We start from the raw sequence: 18763 nt of genomic DNA, 5'->3' as shown, positions 1-18763 counted from the left end.
CCCCCAATTTAATAGAAATGCGCTGATCAGCACGTTTTTGAGCGTTTTTAATTGTGTTTCATCGCTGAAACGCGACTAAAAACAACCAAAAATGCTCTTTCAAAAATCGTGCGGAAACCACGGTGAAACACTTCCGCCCTGGTGTGAATGGCGCCTGAATAAGGCCTAACACTTTACTTTAATACTGCCACACCAATGAGAGGCTGAGGAAAGGGGGATAATAAAAAAAATGAAGGAACGCTAAACTGTAAATAAGCGGTTTATGTTATAAATGTTTTTTTGCGCTGTGTTGGTGTTTGTGTTGTGATAAAATGATACAGGCGTATATTTAATTCAGAACACAAGGTATCACAATGCACGGCAATGCGTCACAAAGCTTTGCCATGCGCTGCCACAGTTAAATGAATGTTTTTTTACAAAAGAAAAAAAGAATGCGCTGCGATGCGTTCTAAAAACGCACTGTGCCTGGCGTACACCACAATATGGTGCACGTGTACGTTATGTGTGTGTGGGGGAGGGGGGGTGGAGCTTTTTTTTTTATTACACATTTTTAATTTATTTATTCATTATTATTTATTATTATTTTACTGTTGGGGGGGCTTCGGGGAAATATTAGGGGTCTAAACAGACCCCTGACATTTCCCTTTTGAAATAGAAAAAGACACAGATTCCTCAATGTCTTTTTCTGCAGGCTCAGAATGGGAAGCACTCAGTACAGAGGCTTCTTATTCATTCAAAAAACTGCTGATATTTACTATCAAGCACATTCTGAATGGGGAAAAGCCTCTGTACTGAGTGCTTCTCCCCATTGAGAAATTCATGAATGAACAGGACGTGATGTAAATAACAGCCTGTTCATTCATAACTGGGGACACATAGTACTATGTGTCCCCAGTTATTTACAAACACCGGAGTGATCAGACGATCGCTCCAGTGTTTGTGCTGCACACGGAGGATCGGTAAATATCAATGATACTTACCGATCCACCGCTTGGCCACGCACACAGCCTCTGTCGTCCTGAAAATCAATCATCTATTATTGAACTTTTCCCATCCTATGCTTCGAGAAAAGGAATATGACATAAAAAAATCATATTTCGTGTCATTTTTCTTACAATGTCTATAAAAAATAAAGTGAAAAGTGATAATCAAAAAATCAATATGTCCATATGTGAAGATTATAATGTTCCATACTGAGATTATAATAATTTCGGTACTCCACGTGTATTAACAGAAAAGGTGCGCCCTCACCAGATAGCCTTTGTAAACTCGCTTGGGGTATATCCAATTGTCGATCTGCCTCTCAACAATCCCTGTGAGAGACGTTAAGCAACACCACCATCTCCGGCTCTATACAGATATAAAAGCCCCACGACTTCTCCACTTCCGGTCTCCTCATAAAGGAGGTCCAGAAAGCGACCCAAAAATAGCTCAAAGGGAATAAATGTGGACATTCATAGTGCAGTATGTCCAAAAAAAACTTTATCAAAAGGTAAAAAATACTCACAAGAGTCAAGAAACAAATATAAATCGCATATAAACACCGCACCCATGTGCTCCTTCTATGTAAAGACTTGGGGTTTAGTGATCTCAACGTACACCCACTCGTCTGCATGTTTCATCATAAGACTTCGTCGGGACATTGAGATCACTAAACCCCAAGTCTTTACATAGAAGCAGCATATCTGTGCGGTGTTTATATGCGATTTGTTTCTTGACTCTTGTATTTATCTCAAAGTGCCAACACTGAAAATAAGTTTGTGGAAACACACATATTCAAACATTTAAACATTTTTATTTTTTTTCATTATTTATTATCTTTTATTTTTTATCACTTTTTTTTTCCACTCACCTCATAGTTCTAGCGGACCTGTGACAATGAGAGTGTCTGTCAGAGGTCGGCTTAGTAGATCTGGAGGTGAGCGAACCTCTCGATCCTGTCACGGCTCTCTGCCGTGACAGGGGAGGGGCTGGATTCCCCCATCCCCGCTCCGATCCGCCAGCTCTAGATAGGCAGAGCCAGCTGTCAGTCACGCAGCTGGGCGGATCCAGACATAATTGTCAGGATCCGCTTCAGCTGCGGCGTCTCAGTATACCGCGAGCAGCAGCTCGCGGTGTCCTGCGGCATCTCAGTATACCGCGAGCTACAGCTTGCGGTATACTGAGCTTAGGGTGACGGGAGGCTGCTAGTTTGTGTCCTCCCGTTACCCTAAGGAGAACTATGGGGAAAAGCATTAACCCCATAGTTCTCCTTTAAGTGACATTAAAGGATATTTTTTTTCCCTCCCCTCAATGTTAATGTTAGCACTTACCTTAAATAATGTCTCTTAATCCGATCTTCTTCTTCTTTCCTGATGTTTTCATCTGTCCCTCCAGCGGTGCAGCGGCTCTCCGATCCAGCGCTGACTCCTCTCTGCTTGCAGGCACTTCCGATCCAGCGGTGTCTGCATGCGGGTGCCCGCATCCATAGACTTACCTTGCGTCTCTGCCCATCTCACAGCCGAGAATCCGAACTGCGCATGCGCCCGGCCCAAGATGCTTTGCGCCGCCGGAGCAGTTTCGTTTTCTCGGACGGGAGCGCGCAGCAAAAACAAGGTGAGTGTAAACCGCTGTTAAAGCGTTTTTGTTTTTTTTAAAAACCTTTTGCCTATATCTACTGCTTGAAGGGTTTAGAACCCCTTTTTTTTTAAATATTTTTTTAACTTAACTTTATTGCTATCACACAGGGACTAACAAGCCCCTGTGTGATAGCATTTGGAGGTGACAGGCTCTCTTTATTGAACCTGTCACGTCCAATACAGGAGTTTTAGCACAGCGCTGTTCTGGCTCTCCTATGACAGCTGAAATGGGAAGGCTGCGAGTACATTCGACACCCCTGCCTAGGCTCACATGCCACCAGATGGGCTCCTGCATGCTCTCCGTGGCACGCGTGCCATGGGTTCGCCATAGCTGGTCTAACAGAACCATGATGTCTCAAACCATGATGTCTCATCAAAAGAGAACCTGCCACCTGACAATGCTATGGCAGAGGGGGCATTGCCATCTTGTAACAGTGAAAATGTTCAATGGATTAAAAAACACCCTCTCAATTTTTAATGGAAATTTTGTTTAAAAAACAACACGTTTTGCCACACATTTTAGGTATTGTCACGCACACAGTAGTGCCAGCAGGAGCTTTAGCGCCATCTTTCTTGGTTACTTCTAACTTGATTATCTATAGAGGCCTATGGCCACCAATGGACAATTTTGGCTACCGTAGTTTTTTGTTGTAGTGCTGCTGCACACAGTTTTCAGGCTTGACGTGTTTGGTGTCTTTCTACTCTATGTAACCTCATCTTTTAGGGCCCATAAACACCAGATCCATTGCGTTGCGATACGTTTTTCAATGGATGCTAATAGAAGGCCAACGAAAAATGAATGGCTGTCAATGGAGCTAGTTCACACTGCTCCATTGTGTTGCATTACGTTACGCTGAAAAGAAAGCAGAACATGCAATACTTTTTTCCAGCGCAACGTAATGCAATGGATCCGGCGTGAACTATCCCCAATCACACTTGCGAATTCCTTACCATTTTGGTGTGAATAGCCCCTAAGATTGTATGAAAAAATATCAGGTAGTATATTTGTGTTTGTATTTGTGTTTGTGTGTATTAAAATGAATTTTTGTGTATTTTGTTTTATGACAATGAAGATTTCTAGCGCAAATATCGTGTCACATAAAACATTGCAGCTGAGGCAATTTCTTTTCACAGGGTCTCTTCTTTCACAAACACTTTTGGGATCTTCTCATGTAGAAAATGTGCATTTTAGTATGTGTGAATTGAAAAAAATGGCTCAAACTATGAAGAGGTTAACCCGGCAAAAAAAAAAAAAAAGATGCTGTAAACAGATTAGAAAGCAGTTTAATAAATCAGCAGAATGATGGGGTAGGCAATCGTGGTACTCCAGCAGTGGTAACACTACAAATCCCATGATGCCTCTGTCTCTGGGAGGCATGCCTGTGACAGCCAGAGTCTTGCAATGCCTTATGGGATTTGTAGTTCCACCACAGCTGGATTGCCCAGGCTGCCTGCCTCTGAGCTAGGGCTATGTCTGTAATAGGAGCTGTGATGGAGACTGTGATGAGAAGCTCCCTGAATGATTCCCAGTTACAGGAAGTCATCTCCCTGTTCAGCCCCTTCCCTGACACAGGAGGGACGCTGGGAGTGGGCGGGGCTGTCAGTGCAATGGCCGCCCGCATTGAGTGTGTACAGTACAGATAGGGAGCTGCTGCCATGGAGATCTCAGATCACATCGTGCTGTGATAGTGTTGTGTGTACAGCCTGTGGATGAGGGATGTGTTCTATTAGCAGGATCGCCGATCACATCGCTTTCAGTGCAGCTATGAGATCCCTGTGACTGATCCTTGGGATCCAGTGAATCGAGCCTGGCACAGGTCACCACCTGGCATCATCACCATGAGGGGCACGGAGGAGAAGCAGAGGATGATCGTGGAGGTCAGTCTGCTATGTGCTGTCATAGTGTGTGATAACGTTCACATCCCTTGTCACTGTAAATGGCATGTCTGTGCCGGCAGGAAAGGGGTTAACACAGCCTTTGTTGTCACATGTGCGCCCAGGCAGTGACAGGGTTGTTGTTATGGGAGGGGCTTGTTGCTAGGTGAGAGCTAAACAGAAACCAACTGTAGTATTGTAGTGTTCTTATATGTGAGATAAGCAGATGCACAGTGTGCCTGATCCACTAACAAAGGTAGCCAAACTCTGGCCCTCCAGCTGTGGTGGAACTACAAATACCATCATGCATCTCTGGGCGTCATGTCTGTGAGAATCTTGCAATGCCTCATGGGATTTGTAGTTCCACCACAGCTGGAGGGCCAGCGTTTGGCTACCTACCCCTGCTCTACAAAGTACAAAAAACTACAAATAAAAAAATTCATTACGGGGGTAATTCAATAAGCCCCTCGCTCACTATTGTGCGGCTGCGACGGCATGTGTTTTTGTGTGTCACGCATGGGGCAGCCCATTCATTTCAAGGGCAGGACAAAACGCACTGCACCAAAATGGAGGGGAATTTATCAAAACAAGCAGACAAAATCTATGGCAGTTGCCGATGGCAACCAGTCAGCTTCTATCTGTCATTTTCAAAGCTTAAGAGAGAAGCTGACTGGGGGCCATGGGCAACTGTTCCTGATTTTGTCTGCGTGCTTTGATAAATTCCCCTCCATTTTGGTGCCGTGTGTTTTGTCCTGCCATTGAAATGAATACGCTGCCCTATACGTGACGCACAATTTTACACACATGAAAGGGGCATAGTGCAACAAGGTGCGTTTAGGGTGCCATTGAAGTCCGTGACACACTGCATGCAAAGCCATGCAGAGCGAAGCAAAGCTGTCAGGCACGGAGCTTCGCATGCAGTGTGTGAGCGGAGTGCAGCCAGATGGTTGACTGCATCTTCAGCCAATCGGCTCGCGCGTAACAACCAGATGGAGTTCGCATTGTGACGCATGAGCCGATTGGCTGAAGATGAAATCTTTAATCTCGGCACTCTCAGCTATGCGAGCTCTCGCAAGCTGACGTGCCAGGGACAAAATAACGTGACACACTGCGCGTGATGGCATCGCGCCACCGCTCCGCGTGCAGTGTTTCACAGCCTTAAAGGGTAAGTTCACTTTCCCAAGTATTTTGGGAAAAAAGAATTACCCGTTCAAACCCCCCCCCCCCACCGCTAAACTTACCTTTCGGTGAATGCTCCTTCCCCTCCGGCGGTACAGGTTTACTATCTGTACCCTGTACGGACGTCCAGCGCAGCCCTGCGCTGTGGATTTTGAATTTCGCTTGCATATTACGAGCACTCATTGGTCAGCGTGGTCAGGTGACCAATGAGAAGTGCTTCTTGCTAAGAGGGGAACTAAGGCATTTGGGACACCTTTGTGGTGGTGTATATGTAGTCGGAAGTTTTGCATCTCAGAGGCATATGCATTGTGGGATTTGTAGTTTCACCACAGCTGGAGGGCCGGAGTTTGCCTACACCTGAGGCACGTTCTGTTGCTCAGCCGCTGCGAGTGCTGAGTTAGCAAACCGCCACTGAACACTGTGCTGCAAGTCAGCGCTCAGCACTGCTAATTTAGCACTCACAGCAGAAGTAGATGTGGATGCGGAGCGCTGAGTATGACAGAGATGGTAGGGACAGAGCACCAGCGGCCATTTTAACTGTGGGCACACCTGACAGCGCTGGAGAAAGGTGCCTGAACCCTGATGGAGGAAATCATAATTCACTGTGGGAACCTACAATGTAATGTTTTGGAGGACGAGCACACCAAATATTCATTGGAAAATTGTATTTATTAGTCAAAAATATTATCCTCCGCCATTTTGCTTAGCACTGTGCAGCCGAAGTATTCAGTGAAGCTGCTGCAGCGCCTTGAAGTGCTCCAGAACAGCTACTCAGCGCTTGGCTAAGGAACTGAACATGCCTCTGCTGTACGGCAGATGAAAAGTTTTCCCCCTCACTTAGAGGAGATTTACTCTCTCTTCCTGTTGTGTCTCTGGAACCGGAAGTGATGGAAAATCCTACCAGTGCAACACAGGCAGCACAAAAAAATAAAAGACAGGTTTTTATAGCGGACCTTTACCCATATCTTTAAAATAACAACAAACACACCTTTAGAAATGTTTAGTAATGACAATCTACACACAAATACTTCTAAATAATTGCCGGCTTTGTATTCTGTGCATTCCTTATTTCTCTTTTCTTCAGTCTTCTGGCAGTAGCCATGTTTACTAAGGGCAGATTACTTAATCCCCCTTTACTTCCTGTAATTCTGGCACATGTGACTAGGGCATGTGACCATGCACATCATCTCGGGGGAGGAAAATGCCTTTCCCTGGTATCGTCAATAGTAAAAAAAACAAAACGGCATAAAAACCTTCATTTTAGTTGGCGAGAGTGTAGAAGGGTTAGAACCCCTGTTAGGTTATATCGTTGTCTATGTCTGGGGAGATTCACCCCTCTCGGGATAGAAAGGGATGGGAAATCAACAATATTACAGTTGTCACTGGAACAAGAATACAGGCGTGATATTCTGTGTGACAACTGAGGAGGCAGATGTCATTTTGTAAGGAGCATACGGGGCTCCTGGGATTTGTACATCCCTGCTATAATGTATGATTTGTTATAAAAGTACAAGTACTGATACATTTTTGTTTATTGTCATGTGACAGTTTTTCTAAAATAAGCCTGGAGGAGTGTAATGCCTCACCCCTCCCCCCGGCTTACTGATTAGCCGGGAAGCCGTCTCCATGCTCCCTCGTCACCAGGTGATGAGGAAGCATGGAGCCGTCTTTCTGGCCAATCAGGAAGCCGGGAGGAGAGTACCTTTTGATTTTGGTGTGAGACCCACTGAGTACGATGCAAAATCAATGCTAAAGCCTGATGAAGGGACCCTGCGCGGTCCCGAAAGCGCTTGTTTGGTCATATGACAAAAAACTTCAATAAATGAAGCTTTTGCTATCTTAAAAGGATTGGTGTGCTGGTGACATTTCTACAATTTTGCTGACATTCGCGGCGCCATCCGCGGTCACTGCGAGCACCCCCCACTACAAGGGACATATCGGTAAAGAGTGCGACAAGGAGAGTACTCATCCACTGAGTACGAGGTCGCGACCCACTTTTGGGTGACGACCCACCAGTTGAGAACCAAGGCTTTAAAGGGTGTCTACGGTCATAAACTAAAAATAATGTATTTCTATATTGAAGTTCCATCCCACACCTACGGTAATAACCAGATCCATCTAGAAGTTTGTAACCTTACCTTTTAAAAATGCTCATAATATGTACTTCCTCAAACACTACAACTCAACATCTGAACAATGTAACCTTATCATTGCTTGCTGGAAGCAATGCATTATGGGCTATTTAGTCTTGAGAAATAGAGATTGCATCACATCAAGCAGCAGAGAAAGAGACGCAAAACACACTGGGAATCCAGGTAGTTGATGAAAGTGATGACCAGATGGAAGGCAGCATTCACTACATAAAAGGTTTTTTTTTCAAGTATTTGATCTCATTATGAAAAGCGACTCTAGTATGTATTCCTATTACAGAGCTGATGTTATCACAGCATAGTATATGCTGGGACATTAAGAAAGCCTGATGTGGAATTCTATGGCACAATTACAGATTTGTAGCTGTCAGAGCACACGTTGAGTTCCATACCTCTTGCCATGTTTAAGCCCAGAACATCCTCCTCCTGCCAGCTGCTTGGACAGATTTTTGGGTGAGGTTTGAAAGCAATGGTGTCATTCCTGATGATGAAAGTCGTATGGAATTTCACAGCTTATTCTACATCTGTAAGTCGTGAAATGCATTCACACTTTGCAACTCGTTAGACGGTTTGGCCAGCCAGCAGAAAAAAGGATTTTCCGGTTGTGATTCTTCTGAATCCAGTTTATACCTCTGATTAGACACTTCCTGGCACGCTTGGCTTTCCATGGCATTGAAGACGGACCTTGGAAATGTATCCCTGGGAAATCTACATCTCGATAACACCCCTGTGAAACATGACTTTACTCCTCGCTGTATGTGACTGAAGTTCTGCCTAGTCAACTGGCAGCAGATACTGCGTGCAGGAACAAAGAGGTGCCCACTATTGTCTTTACAGCACCCCGAGAGTTCCCAAGTTTTGGCATATGTGCAAATCCAGACTTCTTCAGAGCTTACCTTAATGCCTGGGCCTCGCTGTTGGTCATTGAAGCTTGGAATTCATGTTCTCCAAGTAAGGAGTTTACTTCATCTCTTCTATTACTCTTTTTGAAAGGTTATCTACCCCTACCCTTAGGCCAGGGGTGGGTAATTCATTTTCTCAGGGGACCACCTGAGAAAGTGGGACTGTTGTGGAATCTTATAGGAGGGCAACTAATGTAAGGGGGCACTTCGATGACGACAACTAATAATTATTTGTCCACATCAGAATTTCCCCTTAAAATGATTGTCCCCATCTTTACTTTTAGTACTTAATGTAAGGGGGCACTCCGATGGGGACAACAAATGTAAGGAGGCACCCTAAAGCAGATGCTGTGGGCAAAACATTTGACGTCATGACTGCAGAGGAGGTGGCCACCTGACGGCATTAGTTGCTAGGACATCAGTGGCTGAAGAGGAGGAGGCATGCGCTGGGCTATGGCTTGCAGTGGATGCACCAGCCTTTGAGGCCAGCACATCCACTGTCAGCCAGCCATAACCGAGCGCAGGTTGGCGATTGGTCCGTGTCCAGACTTTAGGCCGGACAGGGACAGTCAAAGGGCCAGATGTGGCCCATGGGCCATAAAATGTCCAGATCTACCTTAGCCTGCCATCATTGCTTTATATTAAAGGAGAAATATGAGGCGAGTGATTTTCACTCAGCCTCATAATGTGAGCCAACCTGTGACAATGAGACTGTCACAGGTCTGCCCAGTAGATCGGGAAGTGAGCGAACACATACCGGCGCTCGCTCACTTGTCGATCTATCCCTGCAGAGGGCAGTGACTGTCACTCATGGCGCCCTGCAGGGATTCCCCCTCCCCTGTCCGATCCTCCAGTGCTGACTGGCGGAACGGACGGGGATGGGGCGGGTACAGTTGGCTCTTCCTCTAGATAGGCAGAGCCAGCTGTCACTCACGCAGCTGGGTGGATCCAGACAAAATTGTCGGGATCCGTTCCAGCTGCGCCGTCTCAGTATACCACCAGCTGTAGCTTGCGGTATACTGAGCTTTGGGTGACGGGAGGACGCTAGTTTGTGTCCTCACCGTTACTCTTAGGAGAACTATGGGGAAAAGCCCTAACCCCATAGTTCTCCTTTAATAACCCTCAGTCCCGATTGAAGCAGTGGGCTGGCTCTTGGGAAGAGTTATGCAAATATCAAAGTGCCTTGGTGGAATGTCAGTCTGGAGGAGTGAAAGTTGCATACAGCGTGCCCCAAGTAACACCCGCAGGTATTCGTTCCATGTACACATACATGGAGCCATCCACTGACACATGTTGCCGCTGTGTTCGTGCTGCAAGAATCCCTAGTCCTGTGTGGATGTGAATGATTGTGACACCTGTACCAGAAGGCAGGATGCTACCTGATGCAGTACTACTATGGGGGTCATTTATAACAGAGAGAGGATATCGCAATCTGCTGCCCGTTACACTTTGCTGTACCATTGTATACGGCCCATTCATAAAATGCAGCCTGCCGTATCCTACTGGGTTAGGGTGACGGGAGGACGCTAGTTTGTGACCTCCCGTTACCCTTAGGAGAACTATGGGGAAAAGCCCTGACCCCATAGTTCTCCTTTTAATATTGGAGTCTGACTCCATTTTAATAACATAACATTAGTGTCTAATCTAGGCATCACAGCAGATTCTGTAGCAGTGTTTCCCAACCAGGGTTCATTTTCAGGTTGCTAGGGGTTCCATGAACAGTGAGCAATGGCAAATTGATCTCCCACCTACACTGACCACCATTGACCACCTACACTGACCACCAGTGCATCAGGGGCAATTTTTTCCTAACCCCCAATCCCACTTCTTTACTGACCTCTAATGTTGGAGAACACAATTCTGAGCCTCCATATAAACTTCTGTTCTACATCGTAGGTGCTGCAGCCTAATTGCACAATGAGTGCAATTTTTTAAATATCACATCAAAAGGTTACCATGTGATGTGGTGTGATACAACGCACATGCAATGGCTAGGTGCGTTGGGGTGCCATTAGGAAATAATGGCACTGCAACACATCTGACATTGCAACATGCATTGCGGGATCATATACAGAATCACACATGCTCCAGAATCTCGAAGATGTGAATGGAGCCTTACTGTCCGTCTGTCTTTTCTGTAGGTATTTTTTTTATTTCATTTCAAGAATATTACTGAAAATCATTTTGTAGATGAGTGGTGAAAAAGCAATCAACCCTGGGTGTTAAATATGCTATTCCCACATTCTTTTAAATCTTTCACTTATTGATCACACTAATGTACCATGAGCTTGTAGGTATAATCATTTTTAGCAGGGGTTCCCCAAAAACTGAAAATGTTATCAAGGGTTCCTCAGGAGTAAAAAGGTTGAGAGGCTGTTTTGTAGCCTAGGATTATGGCAGCACAATCAGTGGGGCAAAGGTAGATTCTGCTGTCACTCTTATCTCTGAGACAAAATCTGAACAAACATCCTTACATTCTGTTCCCCACAGGAGCTGTTGGACAACGAGGATCATGCCCAGGTGGAGAACCTAAAAAAGACCCTGACAGCACAACGCCAGAGGAGGAAGAAACCGGTATGTTTCATTGAGAATGATGGCTTTCTGCTTATTCCCACTGCAGAAAAAGGAGTCTTCTGGTCTCTTCCTTTTTATATACAGTGTATCATGTCTCCACTTTACAAAATAACTGTTTAAAATGAATTTGCACAGTGCCCAGGGTACATAAGTAATGACTTGAATGCTTAATCTGCTGCATTTTGCTTTACTGCAGCCAGTTGACAAGTCAGGTACGCAGTCACACACCATGTACCTGACTTGCCTGAGCAGCTACACGGTCTGCATCTCTGTCAGATGCAGACCGCATAGCTGCTGCCGGCTGTGCTCTCTGTTCCTTTCGGCCAGAGCTCAGAGCTCCGGCCGAAAGGAACAGAGTTTCCCTAATCTGGCGTTTACAAGCGGCAACTGTCACCCATTCAAGTTAATGATCAGGTGACAACCGCTGCATGTAAACGCCTGCACACCGTATGTAATGGTATGTGATATGATAACATGTAGTTAGGAATCATTCTCCCAGGATACACGATCGATGCATCCAGGGATAATGATTGATTCCTAACTACATGGTATCATATCATACACCATTACATGCGGTGTGCAGGCGTTTACATGCAGCGCTTGTCACCTGCTCGTTTTGGTCTAGGGCCGGATTAAAGAAGATATCCTCACCTGAGCCTTTCTCCTGCCTGGCTGCAAGACCGGTCCCCACAGCCTCTTCTCCACCAGGCTCCAGTGGTCTAAATCCCGATGACGGACGCTTAGGGACATACCACATCTGGAGCACAGGGGGAAATGGCTGAGCACTGACCACCCCAAGACTGAGGATCAGTCTCTTGTTGATATCTTCTATTTTTCGGCCCCTAGACCAAAATGAACAGTTAACCCTTGCAGTGCAGGGGTAGCCTCACTACAAGGGTTCATTTTTAAAATGCCCGGAGTTCTTCTTTAATGAAAGCCGTGGATTGAAAAAGATTAAAAGAGAGTTTTCTAAAATGATATTAACATGCGGAAGATGATGTGAGATTTTAGCGATCGGGTTTAAGGTAATTCAAAAGTTGGACAATTAAAGCAATCGATAATACAAAATCACCTGCACTCCATACAGCATACAGACCTTGAGTAAGAGGTTGGTGTTTGAAGTGACAACATGGATGGCGCCGTGTCAGATACAGTCCATAATAGAAGTCAACGTTTTGGGGGCGTGGCCCCGAAAACGTTGGCTGTTTGACGCATTGTAAGCCCTCACGGGCAGGGCCCTCCTTACCATTTTGTCTTAAATTGTATTGTGACTGTAATGTCTTCCTTATATTGTTAAGCGCTGTGCAAACTGTTGGCGCTATATAAATCCTGTATAATAATAATAATAATGTGACGATTGAATAAAAAGTGCCTTACTTCTTGCACATATCGAGTGCTGGTGACTTCTATTATGGATAATTAAAGCAAACACGTGATTGATTGTTCTGGGCAAAAGCCTTTTCTTGCTTTGTGTATCCAGAAATCTTTACTCACGTCATTGTAAACGATTTGTAAAATAGAAGTATTTGTAGAATTCTCAATGATGATCTGGTATTTGGTGTCACAGCTGGTAGACAGTGCCGGAGATGCAGCGAGTGGCGTGGAAGATATCGGGAGCGTTACACAAGGACAGCGCAGTGAGTACAGCCCCAAGGTTACACTCTGGAATGTTTGGCAATAGAAAAACTTTCAGCTTTGGATAGTGAATTCTGCAAACGTTCAGGCTGGTCAGTCAGAGGGGCCTTGCGGAGTGATGGAGCTCCAGGAAGAGGGGAACCCACAATATTTCTGAACACATTTTTCCTCTTACAGACAGCCTGCAAATGATCAAGGAAAATATTCAGCGAATGCATGAGATCTCTTTAATGTCTATGCTCAAATGTATAGGAATTGGCATGTTGGATGCTGTGCAACTTTAACAAAGCTTCCCGCCCAAAGCTTAGTTTATTTTGGATGGAATGTATTGAAAATGCACTGTCCAAAGCACATCCCGCTCCTGACTGATCAGTCACTATTGGTTGGTGGGTGCTGCGGTAGCAAATGGATGGTGCCGCTCAGTGCAAAGAGGTCACAAGCACTTCGAAATCATGATCAATATACTTTTATTGATGTATGTTCATATTATCATGCACTGTAATGGCTGTTGCATGAGAATATGAACATGCGTCATTAAAGGCGCATTGATCACGATTTTGGAGTGCTGGTGACCTAAGAGTAAAATATATGGGAGAGTAAAATATACTTTTTCCAATACTTAGAGCTAGCATGTGACTCTGCAAAGGTCACACCGGCTTTATAACCTGAGAGCTGAGCGATTGTGTAACCTCTGCTCACACAGCTCACGGCTTCTCCCTGCAGAGAGCAGTAGCTGTCAGTCTCCACTCCCTGCAGGGATTCTTCTAGCACTCATTGGAGGGACCGACAGGGGAGGGGGCGGGCAAAGCTGACTCTGCCTCTAGAGTGGCAGAGTCAGCTGTCAATCAGGCAGTGGGGGGGATCCTGAGAATATTGTTGGGACCCATTCTGGTTGCAGTACGGCTCTGCACTGTCAGCATCTAGCGGACAGTAGTGTTGACATTGGTTTACATGAACACATTAGTAAATGTACTCATTTTACCCAAAAGAGAACTAAAGCCAGTAAAGGTTTGGCTTTACTTGTCGGCCCCATGGACATATGTATTTATTAGGATTTATATGGGTGGTGATCTATGTTACAGCTATGTGACTTATCTGAGCATTTACTGGACCACCTCAGTGCGTGTTTCATAAGGCTGAAGTCACTTAGCCATTTTATAGGGAGCATTTTATCATAGAGGAGCTCTGTGTGTATGTATATATGTGTGTAAATATATAATATATATATATATATAATCTTAACCTGCCCAATGTAGAAATCCCTGGGTTGCTATTTCCCAGGTATGGTGGAGTGCCTACGGTTTCCAAAAATGAAACAATATCCACTCATTTCTATACTGAGATGCCCCACAGGGTGTAGTATAAGCCCATCGGACGTTACCCTTAATGTGTATTTCCACTTTTGCAACCAAACTAGGATACCTACTTTATATTTGTTACATGTTCCTTAGCACAAGTAAGAACCTAAATACAACTGAAATTTGCTGCTTCTATTTTTAATACCCTTTTACTACCTAGCCTCCTCTCTGTGTATTGTTGACAAGGGAGTGTGGAGTTAATGTTTAACAGAATTAAAGAAAAACTCTGGGAAATTTTGTAATGACCCTTAAGTGCTCGTTTTGTCTAGGTTAAAAAAGAAAAGTTATACTCACCTAATCCTTCTGAGCTGGCTTGCTCTTAGACCGGTCACTGGAGTCTCACTTCCCCTCCGCTGCAGTGGTCTTAGGTCCCTGGAGCCTCACTTACCCTCCTCTGCAGTGGTCTTAGGCCCCTGGGTTATCACGTTCTATACACAGTGGGGGGAATTTATCAAAACTGGAGCAAACAGAATCTGTAGCAGTTGCCCATGGCAACCAATCAGCATCTCTCGTCGGTTTGCTCCGGTAAGGTTTGAAAATGAGACGGAGAAGCTGATTAGCTGCAGTGCAAATCTGCTCCAGAACTGTCTGCTCCAGTTTTGATAAATTGCCCCCAGTGTATAGTACGTGATGATGCTGAGGGACATACCATCGATGGAGCAGAGTAGGTCACACGGGCTGATCATGAGGAATCCGTGCTCTGAAATGACTGGACCCCATGTTGGTCTATGGGGAATCTGATGTAAACAGACATGTGTCCGTTTACATCAGATTACCCCGATCTGGCACGATCAGGTCAGTCGAAAGGGAACACTATTCCATTTGTTTTACTGGATCTGGCCAGAGTCGGGGGTAACCGGGTGTAAACGCCGTTTACACACGGCTGCCCATAGACTAGCATTGGGCATCTGATAGGACTGCCTGTGTAAAAGGTGACTTAACCTTTCCATTCTTTATCCAGAATCAAAAAAAAAAGATTTTGGTTTTAGATACAGTGAGGGGAATTTATCAAAACTGGAGCAGACACAATCTGGAGCAGTTGCCCATGGCAACCAATCGCCTTCTCTCTTCCGTTTGTTCAGTTAAGATTTGAAAATGAAAGAGAGAAGCTGATTGGTTGCCATGGGCAACTGCTCCAGATTTTGTCTGCTCCAGTTTTGATAAATTCCCTTTACTATGCTAAGATAAAAGTATTCCTCATGATCCACCTCGAACAAATGGCCTGGAGCTGTAAATGTGTGATTTATTGTTAACAACTATTGTAGTGGTCACAAAGAGATGTATGCGGGTTATAATAAAAATGTAATTCTCCTTATTGTGCTCATATTGTTTCTATCTTCTAAAAATTGTCATGTCATGCCATATTTGACACTAATTGCATGTGGAGGCCTTCCAGGGCAAAGTTATTGTGTATGAGGGATGGAATATTACTGTAATAGTGGAATAATGAAGTGATTAGATTTATAATTGACTTGTGTGTGAAGTTCCTATAAATAAGCAGACCCCGCTGTGCTTCTCTGTTTGCTACAAATGTTTTAGGTTTGCCTCCGCTAAATGCTTCGATGGCAAAGTCCATTTCCACTGAGTCTTCCATGAGGGAGCGACTGAGGGAAAAATTGAAAGCTGGAAGGGTTAGTAGAATTCCTTGTCTTGTTCTTTCTCTTCTGTGTTATACATTGCCAGGCCAAAAATTGTCACACACTCTAATATTTAGCTTGGATTACGGCACACATTCGGGGTGGCATCGTTTCAATAAGCTCATGCAATGTCACAACATTTATTTCCATCCAGAGTGACATTCATTTTTTCACCAGGATCTTGTAGTGATGATGGGAGAGTCAGACCACTGCATAAAGTCTTCTCCAGCACATCCCAAAGATTCTCAATGGGGTTAAGGTCTGGACTCTGTGGTGGCCAATCCATGTGTGAGAATGATGTCTCATGCTCCCTGTACCACTCTTTTGCAATTTGAGCCTGATGAATCCTGGCATTGTCATCTTGGAATATTCCCAATGTGGCATCAGGGAAGAAAAAAAATAATTGATTATGATGCGTGGACCTATATAGGTTGGACTTGATGGACGTATGTCTTTATTCAACCCCAAATACTATGTAACTATGTTACTATGATAGAAAAAGCTGGCCATTCAGTATAGTCACATAGGCAGCTGACCTTATTTGTGGGTGACATAACATTGCTGACCCTGTAGTAATTATCCAGTGGAAGGCTCTTACCTATTTGCTTAGCTAAATCTAAGCGGTGACTTTCTCTTTTTGGCCAGATAGTGTATTTTGGTTAGCAGTAGTTGTAAGAGAACCAGTCACCACAACATGTGTGATCATTTGAATTGATGAAATAATGTGTACCTCTCAGGGATTACTTGCTTTTAGTTTATTTACTTGTAGTCTCTCCCTGTCATAGTAGAAGTATCAGGTTGTTAGGTGGTTTTTGTTTCTCCCACCGGAGCTCAGTGCTGATAAAACATGCTCAGAATTGTCACATAACAGTAATGCTGCCAGGATCACGTGGAAAAGAATGAAATGCTTTGTTAATGGACAGGTTTAGACCTCCATAAGAGCCTTACTGTGCCTGCAATTAAGCAGACTTATTACTTTACATATTGTGAGTAAGCTACAGGTTCACTTTAAAGTGACTTTGTCACTTTACTTATTCAGGACAAAGTGATGGTTTCTGTTGAGAAAGGTTTTTTTTAGGCCCCATTCCCACTCTGTGCTCGTAAATGTGCAGTCTTGCATGAAAAGTGCGCAATGCGCTTGCGGTGCCATTATTGGTAATGGCATCCCAAACTCGCAAACAAAATGCACGTCTTGGTGCTCACAAAGATGCTCAATGCTTGCAGCTCAAATAGCTGCATGAACTTCTTTGTCGTGTGTAGGGTAGCTTATTGATATAAATGGGCATGTGACAATGCACCAAAAACTCTACATGCGCTCATGTGTAAATGGGGTCTAATAGGGAAAAGCACCAGAAGGGAGAAGGTGCCACAGATGGCCTGTGTCCTTTGATTACAATTTTTTGGGGTGTGTAGCATGCCCAATGTCCACAGCTTGTTAAAGTTCTCACTTTCACTGCACATCTAAAAAAACATTATAAAGACTACAGTTCCCATTACACTTTCCGATCTGCCACCTACACATGGAGGGTATATTTGTACCTGCTTGAAAACATGTTTTATTTTCTGACTTTGAATACATGTAGCACTGTTTATCAAACTAACTGTAATAAGAATGATATTCTGCAGAAGTTTGATGTGGTTCCGGTTCGCCTTGTAATGTTTGTTTTGTACTTTAGTCCAAAGCTCAAAGCATCCTCCAACAAGAGTCCCCGAGTGTCTCACCACGAAGCTTCCCCAGATCCAAAGCAGCAGATACTGGTACAAAATCTGATGACGAGGTAGGTACATACAGACCATTGTCATCTCTGTCATGCCATGGGTGATTATAACTAGGGGTCCTTTCATAATGCTTTGCTTGTTTCAAAGTTCTATTCAAATGAATAAATAAGGGAGATAAAGAATTGCCAAGACTCTCAGGGATGTCACAAAGCTTATGAGTTCTGTCTCAACCACCAATTTATGTATTTGCACAAACCTCCTGAGATTCAGTCTGTATGGATAGTGTGACAACCTACTGAGCTGATGGTAACCACGGGCAGGGTCCAACTCACCAAGATGACTCAGAGTAGAACCCAATGTCGTTTATTCAAGCCCGACAGCACAAAGGATGACATGCTGTTCCTAGTATATTGGTCAACCTCTAAATTGCCGGTTTTTAACTCTCCTGGTCACACTCAATCTCCTAACTCTGTTATTTATTCATTTTTGCTGCATGGCGGAGCTGTATTGTTTTCTTTCGCTATGTTGCCTGATATTTATGTATTTGTGTTCTTTTGTGGGACATGGTGCCACTGTTTAGTTGCTAATGGGTGTTCAGTGTTGTCTACACTTGCATGTGTTTGTCACTGTTGCCTTTATAAGAGGGACCCTACGTGGCCGGACATGTTGCATTATGGATGGAGCCAGCAACAACCACACTTACAGAGGTCTGTTTACCATAAAGTGTGCTACTGGGAAACCTCACTCCTTTCTGAGGAGGAATTTCTCCATTAGGACACTGACAGCAATGAAAGAAAAATTGATGTGGGTTGAGCAGCAAGGTTTAAACCTGTCTGCCTGCCTTCTAAAGAGATTTCGACTTGCTACCAGACCCGGAGATTGCAAATACCAACATGTATTTATCTTTTTTACCTGCATCATAAGCTAATGCATACCTACTTGCACCATTTGGGTGTTTGCAGATGCCTCCTATTAAAGGGACACTAAACTCAGGAGTTAAATCTTAAAAATGCATTCAAGTACCTTAACTATAAACAAAAATGTATCTTATTTGTGTATCACTCGGCTGTAGATCCTCAAATCATCTCTGAATTGCTGGTGACACTGTCCTTCCTT

At 44.3% G+C, this 18763-nt stretch overlaps 1 protein-coding gene across 1 annotated transcript in view; it reads left to right on the top strand.

Annotated features, from left to right (window-relative positions):
- The first annotated feature begins 4415 nt into the window (after nucleotides 1-4415).
- The window catches only part of CC2D2A (coiled-coil and C2 domain containing 2A), an 86040-nt gene continuing 71692 nt past the window's right edge, over nucleotides 4416-18763 (top strand). Inside the window, exons 1-5 of the mRNA XM_018568244.1 lie at nucleotides 4416-4496; nucleotides 11215-11298; nucleotides 12866-12935; nucleotides 15831-15922; nucleotides 17605-17706. Coding sequence (XP_018423746.1) covers nucleotides 4458-4496; nucleotides 11215-11298; nucleotides 12866-12935; nucleotides 15831-15922; nucleotides 17605-17706 — 387 coding nt within the window. The 5' untranslated portion in view covers nucleotides 4416-4457. The remainder of the gene's footprint in view (nucleotides 4497-11214; nucleotides 11299-12865; nucleotides 12936-15830; nucleotides 15923-17604; nucleotides 17707-18763) is intronic.

This window comes from Nanorana parkeri, unplaced genomic scaffold (assembly GCF_000935625.1).
Source record: "Nanorana parkeri isolate BGI_ZX_2015 unplaced genomic scaffold, ASM93562v1 scaffold1161, whole genome shotgun sequence".
Lineage (NCBI taxonomy): Eukaryota > Metazoa > Chordata > Amphibia > Anura > Dicroglossidae > Nanorana > Nanorana parkeri.
Note: the sequence above shows the minus strand (reverse complement) of the source record. Positions and strands in the feature narration are given on the sequence as shown.